General features: G+C 38.1%; 1 protein-coding gene across 1 annotated transcript in view; it reads left to right on the top strand.

Moving 5' to 3' along the window:
* Positions 1-25,885, top strand: part of macrod1 (mono-ADP ribosylhydrolase 1) — a 174,188-nt gene that overhangs the window by 123,543 nt on the left and 24,760 nt on the right. The window contains exon 4 of the mRNA XM_028460395.1: positions 381-410. Within this exon, the coding sequence (XP_028316196.1) occupies positions 381-410 (30 nt within the window). The remainder of the gene's footprint in view (positions 1-380; positions 411-25,885) is intronic.

Here is a 25,885-nt window from a genome sequence, read left to right as displayed (position 1 = left end):
CGAGTACAATGAAATTGCACATGCACTTCAAAAATTCAACCAAAAACAGACACAATCATCACCAAAACAACATAAAGTACTGTAATAATCTGTTGGAAAATAATGTTCACCAGAATAAAAGTGTATAAAAGGTTCATTAGTGAATTTAAATGCTCAAAAAAATGCAAACTCTCCATCTGACTACTATACTGATAAAATATGTTGAATGAGATTACCTACTGAACTGACACCATCTGTTATTCAAGGTGTAAATTATTGATACTGTACTGCATACATAAATATCCTTCAAAATAAAAGCACAGTATTTTTTTTTAACAAAAGAAAATCCTACAATGCATATATTGTTTTACTTTATTTTGTTTTCTCTTTTTGTTTTTCAGCAAACAACAGTCTGCTGGGAGGAGGGGGCGGTGAGTCACATTCTTTCAGCTTCTTTGAAGTTTTTGTGCTTGCCAAGATACGTGCAAGCCTCAGCTGTTATTAATGGACGCGCTTTATTGTCCAAAAAAAGTCCTCTGTGGACACCAGTTGATGAAGAAATCCCTCTCATTGAAGAGTTGAAGTTGAACTGAACAGCCAAGCTGCTCCAGTGTGTAGCTTGTGTGTGCGGTGTCGGTGTCTGTGTTTCTTTAGCTGCTAGCGCTTTGATGGGGCAGGTGTTCAAGGTGCTTTTGCATGCAGCACTGTGTGTGTCTGCCTGGCAGTGTTTGGCTGCTCGCAGGTGCAAAGTCAATAGTTTATAATTTATGAATGTGGAGTACTGTGGATATAAACAGTCATTTTTCAGTGTATTGTTGACTCAGTGCCTTTGCTTCATGCGCAGGTTGTTGGACGTCAGTGGTTAATCGATACCTGTAATAAATCCAAATGATTAATGCAGTCACCGCACTTAGTGAAACATGCAGAAATGCTCACTTTTGCCTGCGTGTACCTGTTGATGCAAATGCGTGTGCTAATCCATTTGCCTGTGGTCGCTTTCCTTTTCTTTATTTAGACAAACAGCTTTTGCATTTCACGCAGCCGTGTACTTAGGGCTGCTCAATTATAGAAAACATAATACTCGCTATTATTTTAGTCGTAATTTAAATCACGATTATTTGTCAGCCAAAAAGTTATTTATTTTTTGTACTAAACAATGTAAATGGTAAATGGAGTTGATTTATATAGCGCTTTATCCCCACACTGAGGTCGTCTCAAAGCGCTTTACAATATCAGCTCATTCACCCATTCACACACCAAAGGGACTGAGCTAGCAGGCAAGGCTCTGGTCAACCACTGGGAGCAATTTAGGCTTCAGTGCCCAAGGACACTTTGACACATAGACTGGGATTGAACCCCCAACCTCTTGCTTAGAAGACAACCCCCTCTACCACCTGACCATGTAAAATATAGTCTTCAAACGAAACACTTCTTGTACGTGATGTATCTTTGCTCTAGGTCTTCATCATCAAACCCATAGGAGAGAATTTGACTTTCCTTGGTTGCTGCGTTTCTCCTGCAAAGACCGTTAGCAACAACTTTCCTGGTGTTGGCCTACAGACTAGCATTAGCTTTAGCTTTGAAAGGGTGGAGGATTCTTTATAGATAGCCTAAATTGTGGAAATTTGTATTATTTAGCAAATAAAACATGTGTAATATGATTTTTTTTTTCTTTTTTTTTTTTTTTTCTCTCGATTATCTTATTATGTAATTGTTGAGGGTAATAATCATAATTGTAATCAAATTTTGATAATTGCACAGTTTTACTTGTAGGGCATGTAAATGAATATTTTGATCATTATTGTATCACAATTATAATCGTAATTGTTTATCATGTTAGGGTGAAATTGTGTTTTTATTACACTATTTTTTAACAAACTATGTATACAGCTTACAGTGCAAAGCTTTAAAATGGAATCATCGGTATACAAAACTAAACAAAAAAACAAGAATTTAAAATGTACCAAAGGCTAACTGAATAAATACACTATCATAGATATATACAGTATATATATATATATATATATATATATATATATATATATATATATATATAGCCCGTATTACAAATGTCAATTTTGCAGAGGATCAGGTTAATTTAATTGTGATCACGATTAAAATGTCATTATTTGCACAGCCTTACCTGTACTTGTTTTATGTATGATGCACGTTTTATTTATTTCTTTATTTTTAAAATCATTCTATAGCAGCATACAGAACCTCCCACCTGTGTATATTTGCATTAATTTGCTAGTTTACGTGTGTGCATCTGCTGGTTTGTGATGTCAGCTGAAGTCCTGATAAAGACCTGTTTAGCCTTAAGCGTTAAAATGGACGATATGCTCCTTTATTCAGTATAAAACACATTGAACACACAGCCAAGAGCCTTGAGATCTACCATAATGTTTGCCTTAGGTCTCCAAAGGCTTTGCAGAGACAGATGGTTTTTTTAGACAGCCCTCCAACAACATTGGATTGTGTGTGACCTTTCTAAGCCATGTTCATGATGCTTGTGCAGGTTTATTATCTTTCTGTACAGGTGAAGGAATTTCAGTGGAAACTTTTTAAAAACTATCTATAGGAAGGATATGTTCTATCAATCTGAATCCCTTTCCCTCAGTTTCTGTGTCATTTCATCCCAGTTTCTCTCATACTCAGTTGGTTACTCCTTCCTGTATTTACCTCCCTCTCTGTGTTTTTCCTCCCAGTCCATCCCTGGAGGTTTGCTGAGGCAGATAGAGCCTAGAGAAAGTGTTAATTAGGGAGAGGTAAGGCTAGAGACAAGAGGAGGAAAGAAACAAAAAAGAAGATGGGCAGGAACATGCTTAGAGCGAGAAGACTAGAGAGTCGAAAGCAAAGCAGGTCCAATTGCACTTGGGAGGAAATCTCCCAGGATAAAAAAGGATGCAAAAGGAAGAGCAGCAGTAAAATAAAATCACAAAGACTAAAAGTCTGAAGCTTTCACTGGATTTACTCACTGAATAACCAAGTGTGGATCTGTTATAAATCCAGGAAAAGGTTTTCTCTCTATTTTTGACCACTTAGGTTACCTGGATAAATGTCATTCAGTTTGATCAAACACACACCTGTCAACGTTGTCTTTGCACTTTACACTGGAGTAGTGATGAGCTCAGGCAACATGGGAACAACAAAGTCATGGACATGACACAAACCTCTTTTATATCCACTCTTAGTGCTGGACGATATGGACCAAAACTCATATACCAGTATTATTTGTCAAAATTTTGATGTTTTTAATGCAATTAAAATCAGACCAGAAAAACAATTTCAGGGTTAAATTTCTGATGCAAAATTCCAAACAGGCTCATTTATTAACAAATAACTGCACAATATGTGTTGCTTTTAGCTTTTCTCCTATAAAGGACAGCACGTGTGAGTGAGTTCTGTAGTGTGGCTTGTTTAGGGGAAGGTCTGGGTTAGAACGCACTCAGTGATCCATCTAACAGGGTTTTTTCATGCTGTTCTGAGAAATAGTGAAAGTAGAGACTCGTAAAACAAGTGTTTTTCAACAAAATAAGCTTTAAAAAATTTGTATGTATCGATATAGTATTGTAATTTTCTGTATCGTCAAAATAGAAAATGCAATATATCTTGAAACTTGACTATCGCCAAGCCCTATCCACTGTTTGTGCAATTAATGGAAATTTGATTACAATTTTGATTATTACACTATGCATACAATATAAAACTAACTTCCACTATTGCAGATATCTACAAAGACTAAAGCTTGTCACACACCGATTATTAATACTAACTTTGAGTTGTTTAAAGGTGCAGTCCGTAACTTTCAGATCCCTCCCTCTCCCTCCCTCCCCACTGCTCTCTTGCTCTGCCTCCAAAGTCCTTCCCTCAGAGGAGCTAACAAGCTAACGTTAGCCCGACAGCAGCATCACAGTAATATAACATGTACTGTTAAAAGCACACCAATCTAGCAGCAACAACACATGCACTTCAGGGTTCTAGTGTAATAAGTATAAATCAAACATAATGTAAATCAAGCAGCAGTAATTACCTTTCAAGCAGAAAAGTCACCAATTATGTCTTCTACTCCTCCAGACCATACACTGTAAAAAATTTTAAAAAACGGCGCTCCAGGCACTACCTTGCTATGAGCATTGCTGTGTTTTAACCACGGCAGAAAGGGGCGGGGGCTGTGAGCAACAGCTGGTAGACAGTACATCAAACTACACCTTTAATTGGGCGACCGTGGCTCAGGTGGTAGAGGATCGTCTTCTGATCGAGAGGTTGGGGGTTCGATGCCAGTACCTGACTATGTGTCGAAGTGTCCTTGGGCAAGACACTGAACCCTAAGTTGCTCCCAGTGGTCGACTAGCGCCTTGCATGGCAGTCCTGTCCCACTGGTGTGTGAATGTGAGAGTGATTGGCTGAATGAGCTGATATGTAAAGCGCTTTGAGACTGTTTCAGTGTGGTGATAAAGCGCTATATAAAATCAACTCCATTTATCGTTTAATGCACGCACATCCAAGCTCCTCCGCCCCGCTCCTCTCAAAGCTAATGCTAGCCTGCAGGCCAACATGAGGAAAGTTGTTGCTAGTGGTTTTGAAACATGACAGGAGAAACGCAGCCAAACCAAGTCATATTCTCTTCTATGGGAACACTTTGGGTTTGATGATGAAGACCTAGAACAAAGACACATCACGCGCAAGAAGTTTTGTTTTGTGCAAAAGTGAACATACTTGATTTTAATGTTTGAATGATTTTATTTATGTTTAAAGAATAGAATTTTACATGGTTTTGTAACAAAAAAAAAACTTTTGACAAATAATCGTTTGAATAATCATGATTTCAGTTATGACTAAAATAATAGTGATGATTGTTGTTTGAACAGGGTGAAACAAGCGGTATGACGAAAGAAAAGGACTAAACTCTAAAACAAATGATCTGAACACAAAACAAGGGACGTCAGAGATACCACAACCATTTTAGCCAATTTAAAAGATCTAAGGCAACAAACAGAATGACTTACTGGTACTTAACTAATGAGTGTACCAGGATACAGGATGAAAGAAATTATCCAAGCAAAACTGGAACATAATACAAAAAAGTCTATGGTAATTGTCCACGATGGAGCACACAAATGAGGAAGAGTGTGGAAGTGAGACGAGATAACTAGAAGCAAGAAAATAAAAACACAATATTATTCATAGCAAACTTGAAACAAGCCAAAACACAACCATCATTTTTATGTATAATTTGCACTGGAGCATGTGCCGACATGTAGAGTTGTGCTATTGACTGAAGTCTGTCCGACTCACTTGTCGGTTCCTTTGTTAAGCTACACACTGTTACATTCATTTACTTGCACTAATTTTATATTTGTCAAAAAAAGTATCAATCAATACTTTAATGAACGTTGTGCTTTAAGACATTTCACTCCTCATTCTGAAAGTCTCTGAGATCATATTTCTCAAACCTTTTTCTTATTTCTGATTCTAAGTACCCCCCTTTTGTCTGACTACTACATTTAGCTTAGAAAACTATTTAAAAACAACTATAGATCATAATGATGGAATGAACAAGTGACAACACACAAGTTAAATAATGTACTGTATATAAGTGGAATTAAACAGTGTTTAGTGCAGTGGTTCTCAACCTTTTTTGGATTGTGACCCCATTTTGACCCCTGGCAACCCCAAAGACTTTCTTTTTTCTTCTAGAATTAGTTTTAAATAATGTTTATAGTTGATCATTTCAGTTGAACTACATTTATATTTCAAAAAGTGAAAGTATAGAAACACAGTTGGTTAAGAATGTGTGTTGTTTTAATAAAAAAATTGAAAAAAAGAATTGAAAAATTTCAGTTTTTCAGAATTTTCAGGCGACCCCGTTTAAACTCCAGGCGTCTTCACGTAGAGTCCCAAACACAAGGTTGAAAAACACTGATTTTATGCCTCCTGAATACATTTATTTATATAATTTTTGGTCATCTAACTCATGGAGTGGAACCAAGACTGAATTTATTTGTTAATTTTCCACTCAGTCTCTCTTTCAAGTACCTTCTTTACTGCCATTGCATAACCCTACGGGTACACGTACCCCCATTTGAGAACCCCTGTCTTAGATGATAGGTAACATGATGACTGAAAACCCTCACAGACACAAAATAACCCGTTGAAATGAATAGAAATTGTCAATTTTGCCAATTCCTATTCCCAGGTCCACCTCGGAAATCAAATGAGGCAGAAATGGTTCCTACTCAGTTTTAATTTATTCAGTTTTTATGTGTTTTTTGTGTTGTGTATTTATTTTTCTTGGATTTGAGAATATACAGTAAAAGTTAATACGACATTTATTTTTTTGCATAACTGTGACTAACACCAGCCCTCCCATAGGAATGGTAAGCTGGACATTAGCCATGTTTACATGGGAGCTTTAATTCCTCTTTAAAGCGGAATAAAAGTTAGTTCCTCTTTAACCTGACCTTGTAAACACATAATTCCTAATGCTAATTTAATTTGGAATTTAAGTTATTTCCGAATTAGGTGCCTGGTTTATTCCGTTGTTAATTCTGAATTAGATAATTCCTCTTTCTTGTAAACACTTAATTTGGTTTAAGTTAATTTGGATCATTTTGTGTTTGCTCTACTTGTGATGATGACGCACTGGTGACGACATAATCCAAGATGGCGGCGGCCTGGACTCCAGCCTAGACTATTTAATAAGAGCCCTAAAAGACATGGATATAATGAAAAGAGTGGGTGGACGGAGGCATAATCATGCAAACTTTCACACGGACAAACGGACCTCGGTAAACGGAAGAGGCTTCACCGGACGGCTGGCACTAGGACCCAGTGGTCCCTGTACTGCATGTACAGGCTGTAATATCACCAGTTTATCATTTTACCAGTTGTTAGAGCTACTGTCTTTACCAAGGAGATAATATTTATTACTGGTGATTGTTTTCTGCAGTTTTCCTGGGCTTTTTACTGGTGATTAGTTCCTATCTCCTTCCACTCCGTGGTCCAAACTGACACCGTGTGTTATTGTCGAGCTGATGCTTCAAAACTACAATCAAAATAAAGATGAAAACAGTTCTCATGTGTGGTGTTCTGTGTTATAGCCGTCAATAAAAGGTTTGTTGTGTGTTTCTGCTGATAGACGTGATACGTCGTTCTCCCTCTGTCCAATCAGAGCCTTCCCAACCCCCAGACCTAAAGTAGAATTATCTAAAGCCTAATAAACTGGTTTTCCATGTAAACCTCAGTTTGGGAATTACTATTACCATGTAAACACCAAGCAGAACACTTTAATTCAGAATGATTTAATTTCAAATGACTAATTCCGAATTAAAAAAAAAAAAAAACATCATGTAACTGTGGCCACTATTAGGGGTATGATGTAAAAGGAGAGGACAGTTTTACACCTGAGTGAGGGTAAAGACGTGCTATCTGCTCAGCTATTGGAGTGACACGTCTGTAGTGTGCGTCAATGGAGCTATTTTGGGAATATTGCCACTTTCCAATTGATCAAATAAATTGTAAACGTGTATTAATTAAGGTACATGAGCAGGGCGTGGTGGTCTAGTGCAATGCAGTGATTCTCAGACTTGTTTGGCTCAAGTACCAACGTTCTCTTATTTCTGAGTAAGAACAAGTACTTCCTTTTTACCCTGATGAAGGACCTCTTACTGAAAGCTTGTAAATGATTATTTTTTTTGACTTGCATTGATCCAAGTGTGGAGATCTCTTTTTCACACTAATATTCTAGCTCTGGCACCTTGGCAGATTTGGTCACGAGTGCGGTGAGTATTTCATTTGAGCATAATAATAGCATTCACGAGTGATAACACACAAAAAAGTGGAATGAAACGGTATATAGTGCCTCCTGAATAGATTTATTTCTACAGTTTTTATCATTTTTGAAATGGTAAATAAAGGAATAATTGTTGTATCTAATAATAATAATTGTATTTCCAGTTCCTGTTCATAATTATCATTTTTAACCAAAAATACACATTTTAAAATCTGCATATTTTTAATGCTTTTATTTGTTAATTTTCTACTTTCTCTCACGTACCCCCTGTAGTGCCATCGCATACCCCCATTTTAGAAACACCGGTCTAGTGGCTTGTAATTGGAAGGTCACCGGTTTGAATCCCCCCTCATCACTGCCTTACCATAACTGCTCCCTGGACACTAAACTAGACCACTGATGCTCAGGGATGGGTTCAATGCACAGAACTACAGTAATTTCATGTAGCTCTACATATGTGACAATATAAAGGTGATCTAATCTATCACCTCTATCACTCTTATCTAATCAGGACAGTACAATGTCAAAGACAGGTCTGAGAGTCTTCTCCCAGCCTTGAAGGCTTCTTTACCTCTTTGTGACCTGTGTCATTTCTTTAAACAGTAGACAATATACAAGACAGGAAGTTTGTGACCTGATGTGCCTACATTTTAAAGTGCTTGGTTACGACTGCATTCGGCTGGAAAAAGACATTGTTTTAGGAAAGACTGTTTTACTTTCTTTAACACCTGAAGGAATCTCAGAGAGTCATTAGAAAGCATGTTGATGGTAGCATCATGAAGCTGAGCTGTTAATGGGCACTTTAAGCAACCACAACGTTTACGACTTCGAGGACAGCCGGAAATGAATAAGCTAGCTCTGTATCCGTTAAATCCTCCGTTATCGTTAAAGAGAAACTAACCTAAAACATTGGATTTCAATTTGTAAAATGTTTGAGTGACTGCCCTCTATGGGTTGAAACCAGGCTATTACGATGGATTTTTGCTTTTGGTTGAGAACAAGATCATGTGACATTTTGAGACCATCTTGCATCACAAACAAGCACTGTTTGCCCCCCCTTTTATAAAAACTAGCGCCTGTGGGCTCATATTTTTTTTTTTTTTAATTTCCCTCCTAGTGGCAGGTCAGGAGAAAGCAGAGGTTTAGTTCCTCTTTTAGCAAATAGCTGCAGCTTCATCACATGACAGGAGCAGGTATATAAACACAGTGATGGAAGTCGTCTCCATCATGTCAAAATGTCATTGAAAAGGGATAGAGAGCAGCTGCTATTATGCCTTCGATTAGTGGTTCACAAACTGGGGTCCGAGGACCCCCAGAGTTGCCCGAGTTATAGCTTGCGGAGCATTTTCTCTGTTTACCAACAACTTTACTGTGAAACACTTTGTCCTACCCTCAAGAAAAGTGCACAACAAAGATATACCAATATAACCTGATACTAATACACAGTCTGGGCTTTGTGTAGTTGAGTTTTACTCAGTGTTCCTATACAGGAAATGTCCTCAACACAACTTATTGTGCCAAGTCATACAGTATGTGTGTACATCATTTTTTAGGTTCCGCCTTCAGGTTGATTATCTAGTACACTGATGTCCAGAAGTCCAAAAATACATCAGATAAGAAAAGTGCTACAAAATAAACAGAAGAAAAGCCACAATTACACTAATATAATGCACCAAAAGCCACCATATAGCATAATTTTTGCAAAATTTTAAGGGGGGGCATGCCCCCCGACCCCCCGAGTTGTCACACGCCATCGCTGCGCATCGCCTGTGTTGCCGTAGTGATTTATCACCACGAGTTTTAGCCTGCTACTATTTTTTTTTTCGGGACTTCACTGTAGTGTCATTTGTGTATTAATTGTAAACTCAAATAGTCAATGAAGTCAATAAAAATAATATTTATCGACAGATTTTTCTAAATAAGACTTTTTTACTAAACTACTAACAGATTTCAGCATTAAACAGGTGAGCAGAATTGTGCGTTTTACCTTTGATACACCATCATTCATCGCTTGAACAAAGAAATGTAAAATATAATTGACAAGCTAAAAATGAACTCAATTATTGAGGCACCTTGAACACCTCATGTTCACACCTGTCACTGCTTATCATGTCTTCAATGGGTTCATTTTTTGCATGTTGATAGGTGTGTTTTTGTGTAGGACACATTGCGTGAGTGCGTGTGCGTGTTTGCGTGTGTCATTGAGACTTACATGTTTGTCTGGTATTTAATTAGCAACATTTTTCTTGTGCTGTAATGATCGGAGTTTGGATTTGTGACCTTCACAATAAGTGATGCAGGGTCTCCTGCGGCTAAATAGTGAGGCTTGGTTTGAATTTTTATTTTTCCTACCTCTAATAATCAAGCAACAAGAAATGATAAATGTTGAACAGATAAAATATCCACTTGAGTTATACTATTGTTTAGATCTGTGGTTCTTATCCTTCTTAATGGTACAAAACCCTGCAAACTGCATCAGTGCATTCACCGAACCCTTCGTAATCAGAAAAATGAAACATGATCTCTTCATAAGATGGATAGATATTTTATTCAGACACCCACATTGTACCCACATTATTTTTTGCTTGGTTTAAAATGCTTTTAAATTTTCTAAATTATGATTTAAGATTTAAATTTAACATCATTAATAACTAGTTTATCATGGAAATGTATTTTCTGTAACACATTTTCACTGTGTGAACCTCAGAGACCGACTTAACGAATGCCTGGAGTTTGATCGAACTCAGGTTCAGAATCACTGGTTTAGATGTATTTTTTATTTCTTCGTATTTTACATTTATGTATACAGTTTATTGCACAATTTTCACTCCAGAGGAGGGCCATTGACCAGCCACTTGTTATGTAAGGTGGGTACCTTTGCGGGATAAACCAGAATACATTATAGATCATTCTGTAAGCACGGTGACAGCAAGACCCCCAAGGTTTCACCACTCTCTGCTCAAATAACTTACCTGCCAGGAGAAACACCTTCATCATAACAATTTACTGCTTAAACGGGGACAGCATTAGCCACAGTGCCAGTTATTACTGACATATTATTTCAGCCTGGAAGGTAAGAGTCCACAGAATGTGAAGCTGCCTGGAGGAAATGTCCTGCTTATGATTAGTGTGTTTTAGACCCTGTAAACAAAGAATAAATGTGGCTCCAATTAAATGATTTAGATTTGGTATAGGACAGATGTACTGTAAATACAGAATAAAATATGATAGTTTAAAGCTGCAGTATGTAAACTTTTTTGGCTTCATTTGGTCAAAAATCCATAAACACCTTTGAGCATATTGTAATCTAAAGTGTTCTGAAAGGTCTCTTGGCTCTAAAGATTAGCTTTAGAAATCAAGGAGTGTGACGTGCCACTATTGGCTACCCGACTAAACTCAATGCGCGTTCACGTCCTTAATTTATATATATTAAATAATTGTTTTTTTTTTATTGTTAATCGAATTTTAAATAATTGTGCAGCGTTATCGCAGGGTCTGCCCCACGTGCTGGTTCCACAGGGAGAGTGAGAACAGATGCAATAAATCACATTTAAACCTAAGAGAAGCTTATTCAAGGTGGAGAGAACAGAGGCAATTCATTTGCAGTCTGGATGCGTGAATGGTGGTTGTCAATCTGCTCGGAGCGGCAGCTGAGATCACTGGAGCCTCCTCTGTGAGCTTGTGGAGCAGGATGAACTCTATCAGCAGCACGTGATACATTCATTCATGTTAGTCTCTCTAAAACATCAGAGACAAAGTCCCTACATTTGTCACTAGTCTTTATTGAAAACAGTTGCTAATGCTGCGTTCACACCGAATGCGCCTTCTGCGGCACCGGACTCGTCTGCCGCATGAAGAGTTCCGCAGGTTTCGCAGGATAAAAAAGTCCCCATTCACTTCACATGCGTGTTTGAAGTGAAGCCCGTCCACCAGCGACACATCCAACTGGGTGAGTTTCACTGTCTGCTGAAGAGAGGAGCTGTGCTCCTTTTTCTCCACTCATGAACATAAACCACCACTGAAAAAAGCTAGTGTGATTAGCAGCTAATGCTATCCTAGCTCAGTGTCGACTTGTAAAGATGAAAACTACAGAGAGAACTTTTACCTGCTCCTACCACCTCCTCACTGATTCTCCTCCACGCCTTATCCTTCCTAGTCCGGTCTCGGTTATGAAGGCCGTGTCATACATCTCCAGGTGGTCACACAGCTTCTACTCTATGGTTGAATGGGTGAACAGACCAGTGTCCGTGCTGACGTCATCGTCAACAATGATCAGCCAGGTGTTTGCAAGGGTGTGGACATGCAACTATACGCCGATGATGCAGTGATCTATACAAGTGCCAAAACATCTTGAGGAAGCAGCTCAGACTCTAACATTAACCCTAACTCACATTCAGAATGATCTCATCACTTCCTGTCTCCAGTTAAATACACAGAAAACTGTCTATGTTTTTTTCTAAAAAGGCCTCCAATATTACCTGCTCCAATGTGTATTTTGGAGATGAGGAACTGCAATTAGTGAAGGAATGTAAATATTTAGGAGTGTTGTTAGACTCTACACTCTCCTTCAAGAGTCATGTCAAAATGATAACAAGAATAATTAAATACAATTTGTCTAACTTTAGCCAGATAAGAAGGTCAATGACTAATCAAGCTGCTATGATGTTTTTGCACTGTATGATCCTTTCTCATGTAAGCTACTGTATAACCAGCCGGTCTCTGACAGGTGTAACAATTCTAAAACCAATCGAGAGGCTTTATAAAAAAGCTTTGAACATTCTTGACAAAAAACCATTTACATACCACCATTGCTGTATTCTTTCAAAGTATAATCTACTGAGCTTTGAAAACTTCATAAAATTCAAAAATGTAAGTTTTATTTATAAGAGCTTACATGGGTTGGCTCTTAATAATTACATTAAATACAGAAAGACTGCCTCGAGGACCACTAGGGCCATAAGCAGGGGTGACTGTCATGTGCCTGTGAGAAAAACTACCTTTGGTCAAAACGTCCTGTCCTACAAAGGCAGCGTTCAGTGGAACAGTTTACCAACCACAGTGAGGGAAGCCCCCAGTTTTAACACTTTTAAAAGTCATTTAAAGGAGTGGCTCAGGTCAACACAGACTTGTGACCACAAGTGATTTGAACTGATGTTTTTATGATGCATCTTAGGCCTACGTGCAATGCACTGTTGCACTTTAAATAAAAAATCTTAGCGAAAGAAGCACCTTCGGGCTATGTGCACTACACTATAGCACTTTAAATATATATATACTTTTATTATTTTTTTTTTTTTTAATTATTTTATTGAAAGGCATTTCAGGGCTATTTGCAATGCACAGTGACACTTTAAATGAATTATTATGATAATGTAAATGTATTATTATTATGTGGAAGTGAACTGCTTTTCTTCCCCCTGTCCATTTCTTGAGTGTAGTTGTTCTGGTCCCAGTGTTCCATTTACATGAAAAGTTACTGTATTCTATGATCCCTATGTTCTTTGTCCTGTATGTAATCCTTTTATATATTGTTTTGTGTCTCGCCATGTCTCATTGTTAAGTGTAACATTTTATTACATCAGCCTGTCTAGGGACAGCAGATGGAAATTAGGCTTTGGCTACAATCTGGCATATTTACATTTTTTTAATGTTCATTAATATGTACTGTCCCTACTTAAATAAAGAAATAAATAAACAAAGACTCTGATTGGCTTTCGTCATGCGAAACAGTCGCAGGAGTTCAATATTTTTGACTCTTGCGAATGTGCAGATATGCGTAAAATCGGGAGCGCGCTTGCACGGCCAATGCTCTTGAAGCACGGATCGGACCGCTCCGCCACACAGGAAAGATTTTGCATCTGGGACGCATCTATCTATTGACTATGTATGTAAGTATGGTCGCACGAACATTTTGTGACGCGTCTGATGTGAACGCAGCATGAGATCTCCGCTCCACAGTTGTGCGCGTTCATGTCGATACTAGTCAAAGACCTCCGGTTTTGAAACAGGGAGGGGAGGGGGGAGGGGGGTTCTACATTCTGCAGCTTTAACCTGAAGGAGGAAGATGGAGTTTGATTCTCTGCACTATAGTGCGCAATACACACACACGCGCACATAGGTTTTTACCTTCACAAATGTAGGTGAAATACTTAATACGCAATATAGAGCTTTGTCACTTAGAGCTGCTTCTTAATTAGTACATTATAATGTTGTTAGTTATTCATATTATTATTATTATTATTATTAATATTACTAATAAATATGATCAATATTACCATTTATTACACACAAAAGTACCAAAAATCGGTACAGTTGACGACCGATACTGATTCACAGGTACCGAGTATGGTTTCAAATGTGAAAGGTACCCATCCCTATAGTCTGTAGCCTTCCTCCGTCATCGAGGTGAGGAGAAAAATACAAGCAGGTGATCTCTGCTCAGCTTTCAGAACAAATGAATACAACGCCATGTAACGTGGAGCAAAGCAGAAAGTACAAGAATGGTTTTGGTTAAGACGATAAACAAAGTGTGTGGGTGGGGGTTGGATAGTTGGTCCTGAGGCGTGTGTGTGTTAAAAATTACAGTTTACAGGTGCATATAGGCTACTTGCTTGTTTTGCGTTCATCCACGACCAGACCCATCTTAAATGTTGCCTTGGCAACAAGCTGACTGAAGTAAATGAGTGTCCCTGCTCTGGTGAGGGATTGTGGGAAAGCAATATGCCAGCGTTCCACCCCATTAGTTTGACAGACAGTCTGTTTGGCCTATAAGAGGTCAGTCAGCAAGGGCAGCTGTATTAGTATGCAATAGGAGAGACAAGGGGATTGGTTTTACTCTGTCAGTGTGAGAGTCAGACTGAGAGCATACGTTTAGAGAGTGTGTGTGTGTGTGTGTGTGTGTGTGTGTGTGTGTGTGTGTGTGTGTGTGTGTGTGTGTGTGTGTGTGTGTGTGTGTGTGTGTGTGTGTGTGTGTGTGTGTGTGTGTGTGTGTGTGTGTGTGTGTGTGTGTGTGTGTGTGTGTGTTTTTAAGGGTCAGTATTTGCAGGCTCTTCCTCCATCCAATGTTGCAGGCTGTTTTGTTCCAAGTGTGTGTTTGTGCTTGTGTGTGTTTGTGAGCCGTGCTGGGTGTTGCAGGCTCTTTGCCAGGTAAGCATATTGCCAATTATCACTTGGTGCTTCCTCTCTGTCCTCCCCTCCCTCCCCCCACAGTGGGTCAATACAGAGCATTTAAAGGAGACGTGATAGCACCCAAACCGCTGCTCGTTCACTGGTCCAAAGGAAACAAAAACCATCCACTGTGAATTTTAAAGCATTCTCTTCTCTGAATGCTTTGCTTTAACACTCCTCTTTGTTTTAGACTTAGTCGCTCTCGTCTTCTACACGCCCCCCCCCTTACACTCCATCCTCATCCAAACTCATTTTTCTTTGTCTAACTGTGCTCTTAAATCTCCCATCTTCTCTTTCTCCATCTGTGTGTGTCATTCTGTCCAGCCATTGTTTTTTTCCTCTCGCCGTTTATCTGCTATCCTAAAAGATGACGTTGTCATATTATGAATGATATCATACATAAAGCATGATGACGAAGGCTAAATTATGAATGTTGTTTCATTTATTTTTTTAAATTAACTTGACACCTCTACAGGTTTTTATCTCAGGGTCTAATAATATAAATCAAATCATGACTAATTCATTAGGATCTCTTGATGTCTTAATGGTGTTATATCAGGCCAGTAATGGGTGACAGTGGAGTATCTCAGGTGCTGTGTTTGCCAGTGACAAGGTCACTGAAGTATGAACAACAAGTATCCTTTGACACCCTACAGATGGTAATGTGCTGAGTGCTCTCTATATCTCACTAAATGAGGGACACATTAGTTCTGGAGCAAAGCTCTCTTTATGGAGCCAGTGTGAGCTTGATTTTTATTTACACTATAGGTGGGTGGTTTGGAGTACAGATAATGCAAGCACACACTTGGTCCGGGATCATTAGCATTGCTCTACACAGGGCACAGACTCTGGTGAGCGTTAATCTTTTAAGTGGTTACAGAGCGTTTGCACTTGTTTTTCAGCCCATAAAATGTTTCCTAATGTAACTAAAAGTAACCATGTGCCTATACAATCTCTACATAAACCCATATTCTTCATATTGGTCACACATTGTAAATTATTGTGACTTTCATATAGTCTTATCAGCTATAAAATATTTATTTATTGTGCTGTCATGTAGGGGTGTCCCGATCCGATATTGATAATGAATATCGGTTTAATATGAGCAAAATAATCGGAAAAAACCCCAAAGAAATAAACAATGATTAATCCATTTTGAACTTTTAAAATATGGTTTTTGTTTTATTTGATACATTGATGTCATTGTTCAGACTTATAAGTTATTGTTTTTTTTATTTATTCAATTGTAGAATATTATTCGGTAACATTTTACTTGAAGTTTTATACAGAAGGCTGACATTATACTGTTATTATCTGTCATTAGCATGAATAAAGTGTCATGAAGGCTGTCATTAAGTGACGTTTGCTAAACTATGACACCTTTGGAGCTATGTTGGCATTTTTTGGGTTAGGTGGAGGGAACTAGTGGAGTTAGGTAATTAGGTAACGAACAACACTTAATGACAGCCTTTGTTAATAATAAATGGGTCAGTTTTTCTCACACCTACTGTTGTTGACTCTTCTCTGTTTGAGTAATAGCACCTGATCAAGCCTTTTCTAACATTCCACACTACAACATACAGTAAGTAAGAAAAGTATGTATGTTTTATGCTGGTATCGCATCGGAATGACATCGAGACACCCCTACTGTTCAATCATTTATACCAGTTTTTCAGAAATTGGAGGCCAGTGAGACCTGGGGGTCCTTTAAGTGATTTTTAACAAAGTTGTGGTGAATCATAAATTGCAAACCTATAAAATATGTCAGTTGCATTGCATTTTGCTCAGGGTGCTATTGTTGTGCAGTGAGCACAATGGATCAACATAATATACCTGCCACATTGTCCTGCAAAATGAAAAGAAATAATAGAATACCAAAGACATCTAGGCATATTGATAAAAGCATGACATGAAATTAAAAGCACTCTCAGGGGAAATGGACAAAAACAGCTTTTCATCGTGGCACCTATTAGTGTGTAGGTCATATCTCGGAGCAAGTGAATATTTTGTTCTCAAAGTTTATGTCAGAGTAAAAATGTAAAGATATATGTGAGATTTTAATGGCTAAATTGAGACAGTTTTATTAATCAGAGCATCTTTGCAAGTGCAGCTCTTGTTGAGGGTTTCCAGTGTGTAGTCATTAACATAAGATGTCAGTAGAAGGAAAATTAATTGCGGCTCATTGGTGTGTGACTGTGTGTAGAACACTAAGCTGGTCCAATCTAACAGAGGAGCTTTAAGTGTCAGAATACAAATTGCAAGTGTGAACATTATAACTAAACTATGAAAAATAAGAGTTGTACTATGTTACTTTAAAGTTTTGCCTATGTGTGCGTCTCAGTCAAAAATAATCCTTTGATAATTTTCAAACCAGAAAGGCTCCACCTCGTAGATTTCAAAACCGACGTACAGCTGCTTAAGTCATGTTGTCACAAACCAAGGCTTGCCTGGTTTAGATTAGTCGCTCCTTTCTCCTATCCTATCCACTTTTCCTTAAACCTGTGGATGATGTCACAGGGTTCACACGGTTCGGGGGGCAGACACCATCTCTACCTTTAAGGTTAGACTCAAAACATTCCTCTTTGGTAAAGCTTTTGGTTAGGAACCAGCTCATAGCTCATAATTAAGATGCAATAGGCATAGACTGCCGGTGGGGGGGGTCTGGCATGCTCGGTTGGAGAGAGGTTGGAGAGGGCGTTAAGAGAGAGGTCATTTAGGTTAGAGAGGGACCGGAGAGGGTCCCATTCCTCTCTCAAACACTCCCTCTATGTCTGCTTCTTCCCTTGTGTGTTTGCTCCTGTACTCCTTCTGGCTTTTGTCTTGCAGGTCCGTGGGATCCTCAGTGTGGAGTTACAGAGTCTCAACAACTCTGTCTCCACCCTTTCCTCTGCACACACCCAACACAGCATAACGTGGATGGCTGTTCATCATAGGAATGGGATCCACACAAGGTTCCTGCTGCTTAACAGAAGGTTTTCCTTGCCGCCACGATGAATTCATGTTGGGTGTGGGATACATATGTATGTGTATATACGTATATATGCATATGTGTGTATCCATAAAATGAAGAGTCCGTCCTTAAGACTGCTCTACTGTAAAGTGTCTTGAGATACCATTGGTTATGATTTGGCGCTATACAAATAAAGATTGATTGATTGACAGGGTTAAGGAAAGATAGACTTCCTAAAGCAGTTAAAAAAAGATCATCACAGACTCACTTCCATTAGGTGACGTAGCCGACGGGGACGAAGGTTAGTGACTACTGCCATGGTGAAAAAAACTACAAATTTAATAAAATGCACAATTAAAAGCACATTTAAAACACTTTCCCCTGTGCTTTTAACCGCTGATATAATCTCAAATATCACAAGGTCTGAAAGTAAATCAAAGGAAAAGAGGTTACCAGGTTACGAGGAACAAGAGTGAAACTAATAGAACGTCACATTGAGAATGGTTGCTCACACTCACCTTCCACTCAGAATCAACAATAGTCCCTAATAATTATGATTTCATGAAATTATTACATTTATGTAAGATATAGGCCTACATAACGTTGTAGACATACAAATTTACAACTGCACAAAATATTCCTCGGTGAATGAAATATGTAAAATAAAACGAGGCTAAAATGTCTCAAGCTGCGTTTCTACTACTCTTGGAAATGCACAAAATCTAAATAGCTCAATAAAAACTGGTGATGGAAACGCCTGAATTTCGAAAAAAAAACAAAACATTAAAATATTGCTAAAAAGTTTTGACACTTTCATGAGGAGGAATTTCAGACGTTTTGATATTGAAATGTATCACAAAAGCGCCATGGAAGCAAATACACGTCACAGGACGTCACAAACCTGGTCACATGACCACTTCTCTCCGAGTAAACATGACGCGGTACTTGTAAACAGAAGAGGAGATAGGGACGTTTCTTGGCATCATACTTGATGTTCCTTCAATGGAAACACGTTCAAAGTGCAATTATACTTTGTCGACATTTAGAAATATTGCTTTTAGTTTGTGAAAATCTGTAATGGAAACCCAGCTCGTGTTCCTTTTTTTTAACAGAGTTTTCTGTTTTATGTCAGTTATAATCTGATAATATGACTGCATATAATAAGAGATGTGTTTCAGTTTATTTAAACTTGTTCAAGGCATATTATTGGATTGGTAACTTACATGATCTGCGTCCCTTTTCAGTCTTTGTGAGTTTCCGTGAACGCTCGGATGAGCGGGTCCCTTTAAATGTTGTCACTGTCTTCTTTGGTAAAGGATGCATCAGTGTTTCCTATGCTAAAGGAGGTAGAAAAAAAAGAAAGCATTAAGCGTCTTTTCCTTAGCTTTTAGAGAATTGGAACGCTCCTTATCATGGTCACCACTTAAACATTTACGGGGGTTAAGGAAATATGGATAGGAAAGGAGATAGGAGGGACTATTCTATTCGGCAATTTGCCATAATATTTCTGCTGATGAGTATCTGTCTATCCTAACAGTACAAGAACAAATAACAAGTAAAAGCATTTCAATTGAAATGTTGGCAGCAGTTATGCAATGATAGTAAAACCTGTTACATCTTCTGTACAAACATAAGAAAGAAGCTAAATAAAGTCGATTGTCCTTTTGTATCATGTAGCGTCTTCTATATTGAACTAAAGCCATTTCTAGCACAGCTTGAGGAGTGTGTGTGTTACAAAGGAGAAAGAAATCAAGAAGCAATTTCAGACAGAGGCACAAGCCATTTTAGGAGCTCTTGAGTCCTTTTATGTCCATGTTATCACTGACGTTCATGCACAATATTATCCAACTATCGTGCAGACCTCTGGCTTAATACCAGAACTGTCAGGAAAGCTTTGTGTGGGTTTGTTGGTGAATGACATAGTTAGCTCACAGTCTGGTTGCCCTGGGCACAATACCTGCTCTCGCATTTTTTCCATTCAGTCTAAAAACCAATATTACATTTCTTCTACCAACAAACAGAATATTTCAGAGAAAAATCTTCCTGAATTTTAACTTTTTTGACATTTTTGCACAAACTTTTTACACGAGTGAATATATTTTTATTTGAACAAAAAGTAGTTTTTAATGCATTCCTTAATGACAAGAGCCTCAGCTAAATAATTACATGTACTATAGTTTGTTCACAGACAAGATATTGAATATATGGGTTTTTGTCAAAGCTAAAGTACTAAATGTACAAATTAGACATTAAGACACATTAAGAAACATTTGACATGAAATAACAAAAACCGCAATGTATGACGTGTGATGTGATATATTTCTACACATCTTGCATGACTTTTATTGCATGTCTGCAATGACTGTTTCTGTTATTTTTAGCCAGCGAGGCTTTTCCACTTTCCAGGAAATTTGTAGATGCTTTTCTTTTGTGACAATACCAGCATTATGTCTACTAAGAAAGGCAAATGTGCTGTTTTCTTCAAAGACAGAGATGCAACTCCACATCAACCATAACACTTTGTGGTTAGCTTATGCTGTGTTCTACCTATTGGCCAGAATATAGAGGTTGAGGTTTATACACACGTGGACAAAATGGAAGGGTACCAACATTTTTGTCCACGTGTAAAATGGTAAATGGACTTGATTTTATATAGCGCTTTATAACCACACTGAAACAGTCTCAAAGCGCTTTACATATCAGCTCATTCACCCATTCACTCTCACATTCACACACCAGTGGGACAGGACTGCCATGCAAGGCGCTAGTCGACCACTGGGAGCAACCTAGGGTTCAGTGTCTTGCCCAAGGACACTTCGACACATAGTCAGGTACTGGGATCGAACCCCCCAACCTCTCGATCAGAAGACAACCCACTACCACCTGAGCCACGGTCGCCCTGTGTGTGTGTATATGAAGTCACAACAGACTTCATTTCAATTCAATGTAACTTTATTTATATAGCGCAAATTACAATAGTCATCTTGAAGTGCCATCAAAATATTCAATTCTTAAGAGAAAAGAAAAAACCTAACATTTATTGCTGATTTACTTAGTTTACATGTGCAAAAATATGAGCAAATATTACTGTGTAAGCTAATAGACCTGTACGTTTTCTACTAACCCCTTGTAATCAGGATCTATTCTACAGCAGTGCTGTTTTTGGCTGTGTGCTTATCTCCCCAGTACTTAAGACAGTCACTACGCGCCTTTATCCCAGTTACACACTGTGGGTGGAGCATAAGTCCTTTTCCTCTTATGTTCTTCTAACCCTGGAATAAGTGCAGTGCCCCGATAAGGTGAAACATTATATTGCACTAGAAATATGGACTTAGTTACATTTGAAGCCACACGGACTTGTGTGTTGCGCAGCAGCAGCTGTGATCACTCAACTGCTGCTGCGATTAATTAAAACTCTGACAGACGCAAACTTCTGTCCACGTTGGTCACAGTGATTCAACTATTTTCATGCTATGTCCAACGTAAAGTCACAGTTTGATCCACTACAGAGTGAAACAAACTGTCATATGCAGATGAGGATGGAACACAAACTGTTCTCGCACATATTTTAATGAGGCCCAGCTCAGGTTGCTTTAAACAATTTATATTTAAAAATGTGTACTATAGAAGCCAATAGTTCTGTTTCACTGCAAACATCCCTCTGTAGTAAAGCAGGATGCTCTGCGGCCGGGTTGTCATCACACTACAATAATTTGATCAATGATCTGGTCAAATCAACCTGTTACATTGTTTATCAATGAAGGTGTTCCAAAATAAAAGTGAACTTTTAACATTTTCACAGATTTCAATGACAATTACAAGCGTTGGGAAAACTCCATGTTCCGTGATTTCTAGACAGCACAAAAGAATGACATCACCGTCTCCTTTCCTTCAGCCCGCCTTCATTCACACATACACATACTTAAGTTCAGATGGGAGAATAGAGCCCAAACTGGTTAGGATGCCACTGGACTCTTCCCTGGTGACGTGTTCAGGGACGGAAATCTGTGCAGTGACGTGCCGTGACCACTAGGGTTGGGTAGGCACGTTGCAAATCGAGACCACCAATGACAATTTCATATGTTTCTGCTGTCAAGTGTTAATTCAATTCAAATCAATTTTATTTTTATAAAGCAATTTCCAACAAAGTCATCTCAATGCGCTTATCAAAATATAAAATTCATAATAAGAAAGAAAAAACCCAATAAGATCCACATGAACAAGTGTTTAGCCATCTAACAAAATCACCATCATAAACACCATTAAAGAAACATAAACAATTATTTAATATAGCCTCCATACTCTCCCAACAAGATATATCTCATGACACGGTAGAACATCTGTTGTTTGTGTTGGAAACACAGAAACATTGAGAAAATGACAACAACAACTTAGAACAGCCTCAGTGAGGAGCATCCACAAAGTCAATCCTTCCTTTTGTACCATTCACTGTGAAAAGTATGAAACATGTTCTGACCTTACCTTTGCTGAAGCTCTGGTATCTCAGGTGTTGGTCTCCATCTTTTAAAAGCTGTTGTTTTTCCTAAAAAAAAGTTTCTCTATCATCTCTGGCACTGTCATCCTGACTGTAGTGTTATCCCGCCCACTAGCTAGAGAACGTAGCAGCAGTGGTCACGTGGCATCAATTCACTATTAGCAATTAGCATTTAGCATAGCGCGGTTACGTGCAAAGGCAGCTCTCTACGCTGCCTTTGTACGTAAATGGTTGTCATCTTGGGGACCTGACTGCGCATGCGCAAACACGTAAAATCACGCAATGGGAACGGAGGCAGAAGAGCAACGTGCCTTTGGGAGGGGGCGTGGCCTCCCTCTGCCTTACAGCGGAGTTAGAGTTGTGCAGCTGTTCCAGGAAATAGCACTGTAGTAATTTGGGCTATGAAACGCACAAAATATCATAATTAAAACAAATAATCAAAATATTAATTCACCCTTGGGTAGGAACTGCCTACCCTGATGGTACGTCACTGGATCTGTGGGTGATCTACTAACCTATTGGAATCAGGATTGCATTCGTCAAACAAGCAAAATAACAGGATCAATTTATGTAGCGTGTTCGCGTTTAATGAATATATAATCTGGGCAGATCAGCCATGGCACACTAAATAATGGGTGAGATGGTAAAAGAATGCAGCGGAGAGGAGAGATCATTTCTGCTCCAGTCAACATTTCTGAATGAATGAATTGAAAAAATAATCAAAACGTTTTTTTTAAATGACCATTTTCCCATATTACTGGTTTTAAATGTTTTTTCTTCCCCCAATCTGATATTTCTTTTTGTTTTTCCTACATGACTTTCTCACAGACAGCAGCAATTATCGTCTTTCACCACCTTACATTGGGATTTGTTCAGGTTGCCCTCTTGAAATAACCAGGCTTCACATTCTTCTTGGCATCTTCCCAGTTCTTAGTTGGAGCCGATACTTTACAAAACATTTTGTGATGAACACAGCAGCTGCATTTCAGCCCTTTCACTCCTCCCAATACATCCCTCACTCATGCCCAACAGAATGAACTTAGTGTTGACATCATTACCAAACTGTCTGAATCTACATGATTTAACATTTTTACTAACTGTTAATACAATGCAATATATTAGTGCCTGCACCAAATTTACGGTGAATAATTACCCTTAAAGCCTCATCATAAACCTGTCCTGTTCCACGTATTAATTAAGTACATTCTACAGGCTGATGCCCTTCCTGTTTTTAAATCTCACCTTAAGACACGCATGTATGTTCTCTTTGACGTTTAACCAGTGTTGAAGGTGACTTTTACTGTTCTAATTGTACTCTGTGATGCCACTGTACTGTTGTATTTATAATTGTATTTTTATTGCCCTGTTGTACAGCACTTTGGTCAACTGAGTGGTTTTTAGTCCCATATGTTTTAGTTAGCTTAGCATGTAGCAGGGCTGGGCAAAAAAAATAAATAAATCGACACAGGCATGTTTTAATTTACTAAGGGAAGAGTTTTTTTTTTTTTTTTTTATTGTAATGTTATATGTTCTAGAATATGTAGTTATCTGATTTCTCTAATCAGAAAATTTAAGCTACTGTGAAGTAGCTGTTACACTTTTGCTTAAACCTGGGTTTGTTGAATGACAGAGACTCATTTACCTTTTATTTTGGGATTGTTCTATGCATTTTAACTCTTAAGGACAATCACAGCATGTCTGCAGTCATTTTTAAGTGCATTGAAAAAAAATCCATGATAAAGTCGAATGATAAAAACTATAGAAATGCATCTATTCAAGGGGGTAACTCAATCAGTGTTTTTCAACCTTGGGGTCGGAGTTCTTTTTAATTGAAAAACACAATCTTAAACTGTATTTCTATGCTTTCACTTTGTTAAATAAAAATCTAGTAGAGAGAGATATTAACAAATAGTCTCAGTCTTGGTCCCACGCCAGGCGTGACATGACCAGAAAAGATAAAAACTATATAATAAATCTATCCAGGAGCCACTATATCAGTGTTTTTCACCTGGCGTTTAAATGGGATCGCATGGAGTTTAAATGGGGTCACCTGAAATTTCAGAAAAATTAAGATAATTTTTAAAATTTTTGGAATTATGTTTTTTTTAATATTAAATCAACACACACTATGTATTTTTATAATTTCATTTTGTGTAATATAAATCTAGTTGAACTAAAATGGAATAAAAATGAATATCTGAGATCAAACATAATCAAAGACTAATAGAAATTAAATGTGTTTGGGGTCAGCAGAAATGTTTTATTCTGTTAAGATTGGGAACAACTGCCTTAAATACTGTTTTTTTTTCACTTAGTTACAAAATAAGATTCTTTAAAATGTGTTCATTCCATCATTATGCTCTATAGTTGTTTTTAAATAGTTTTCTAAGCAAAATGTTGTAGTCGGACAAAGGGGGGACTTGGATTCAGAAATAAGAGAAATTGGTATTTGAGCCTAAAAAGTCTGAGAACCCCTGATTTAAGGAATATTGTTTGTCATAAGAAGTGAAACCTAAATCTTTCTCAATTGAGAAACCATTTTCAAAATGAATGTATTCTCTGTTGGTGTCATGGCAAAAACCTGTAATTCTTTAATTTAATAATGGATTCAGGTGCTTTAGCTTTTCCAGCGTTAACGTGTGTTTGAAATAGTTCTATAGCGTTAATAGATAATATTGCTGCTCCAACACACCTGCATTGGTGTCTGCTCTGAAAAAGCACTGCTGCTGCTACACTTCAAACACATCTTTCATTTGCTCACCACCACTCCCCCTGTTTCATATTTCTAGCTGCATTGAAGTGACAGAACAGTGTTTGAATCTACTAGAGCGCAGTGCTCCTGCTGGGCCATTACACCGGCTCCCACAGAGTCACAAGCTACCAGTGACGGGGTTTTAAAAAAAAAAAAAAAAAAAGCGTACATGGTGTATCTTCTGTGAATGCCATGAGAGGAAAAGCTTGTCTGCATAACAGAGGTGGAAATGACAAGGATGCTGCAGAGGTAGTAGAGCGCTCTGAACAACTCTTAACTGACTCAGGCAGCTTACAGTGAGTGGGTTAAACATGAGCACAGCTTTGGGTTCAACAGGGATGAAGAGTGCTTTATTTAAATTTTATTATGAACAATATCAATCTTTATTCACTACTTACCATCCTCTCCACAGTAAATAAGAAAAAAAAACACACAATACAGATAAGCATAAATAAATCAATGACAAGTCTATGATCTTTATCTGTCCCCTGTGTACAGACAGGAGGTTGTGTAGTGTAGACCGGTCCTATCGTCAGAGACAGAAAACATTTTCATAAATCAATAGATAAGATGCTTATTAATGGCAATGCAGATTAGCTCTTGTAGAACACAATTCTTTGAGTTTATTAAGCAGTCGTCATCCACAGTCGGTCTAAAAACTAGTGCTGTCAATTAAAAATGCTGTGTAATTAATCTAATTAATTTCTTTTTTAATCTCACCTAAACATTGCTGAAAAACACCCTCAA

Source organism: Gouania willdenowi, chromosome 10 (assembly GCF_900634775.1).
Source record: "Gouania willdenowi chromosome 10, fGouWil2.1, whole genome shotgun sequence".
NCBI classification, from domain to species: domain Eukaryota; kingdom Metazoa; phylum Chordata; class Actinopteri; order Blenniiformes; family Gobiesocidae; genus Gouania; species Gouania willdenowi.
Note: the sequence above shows the minus strand (reverse complement) of the source record. Positions and strands in the feature narration are given on the sequence as shown.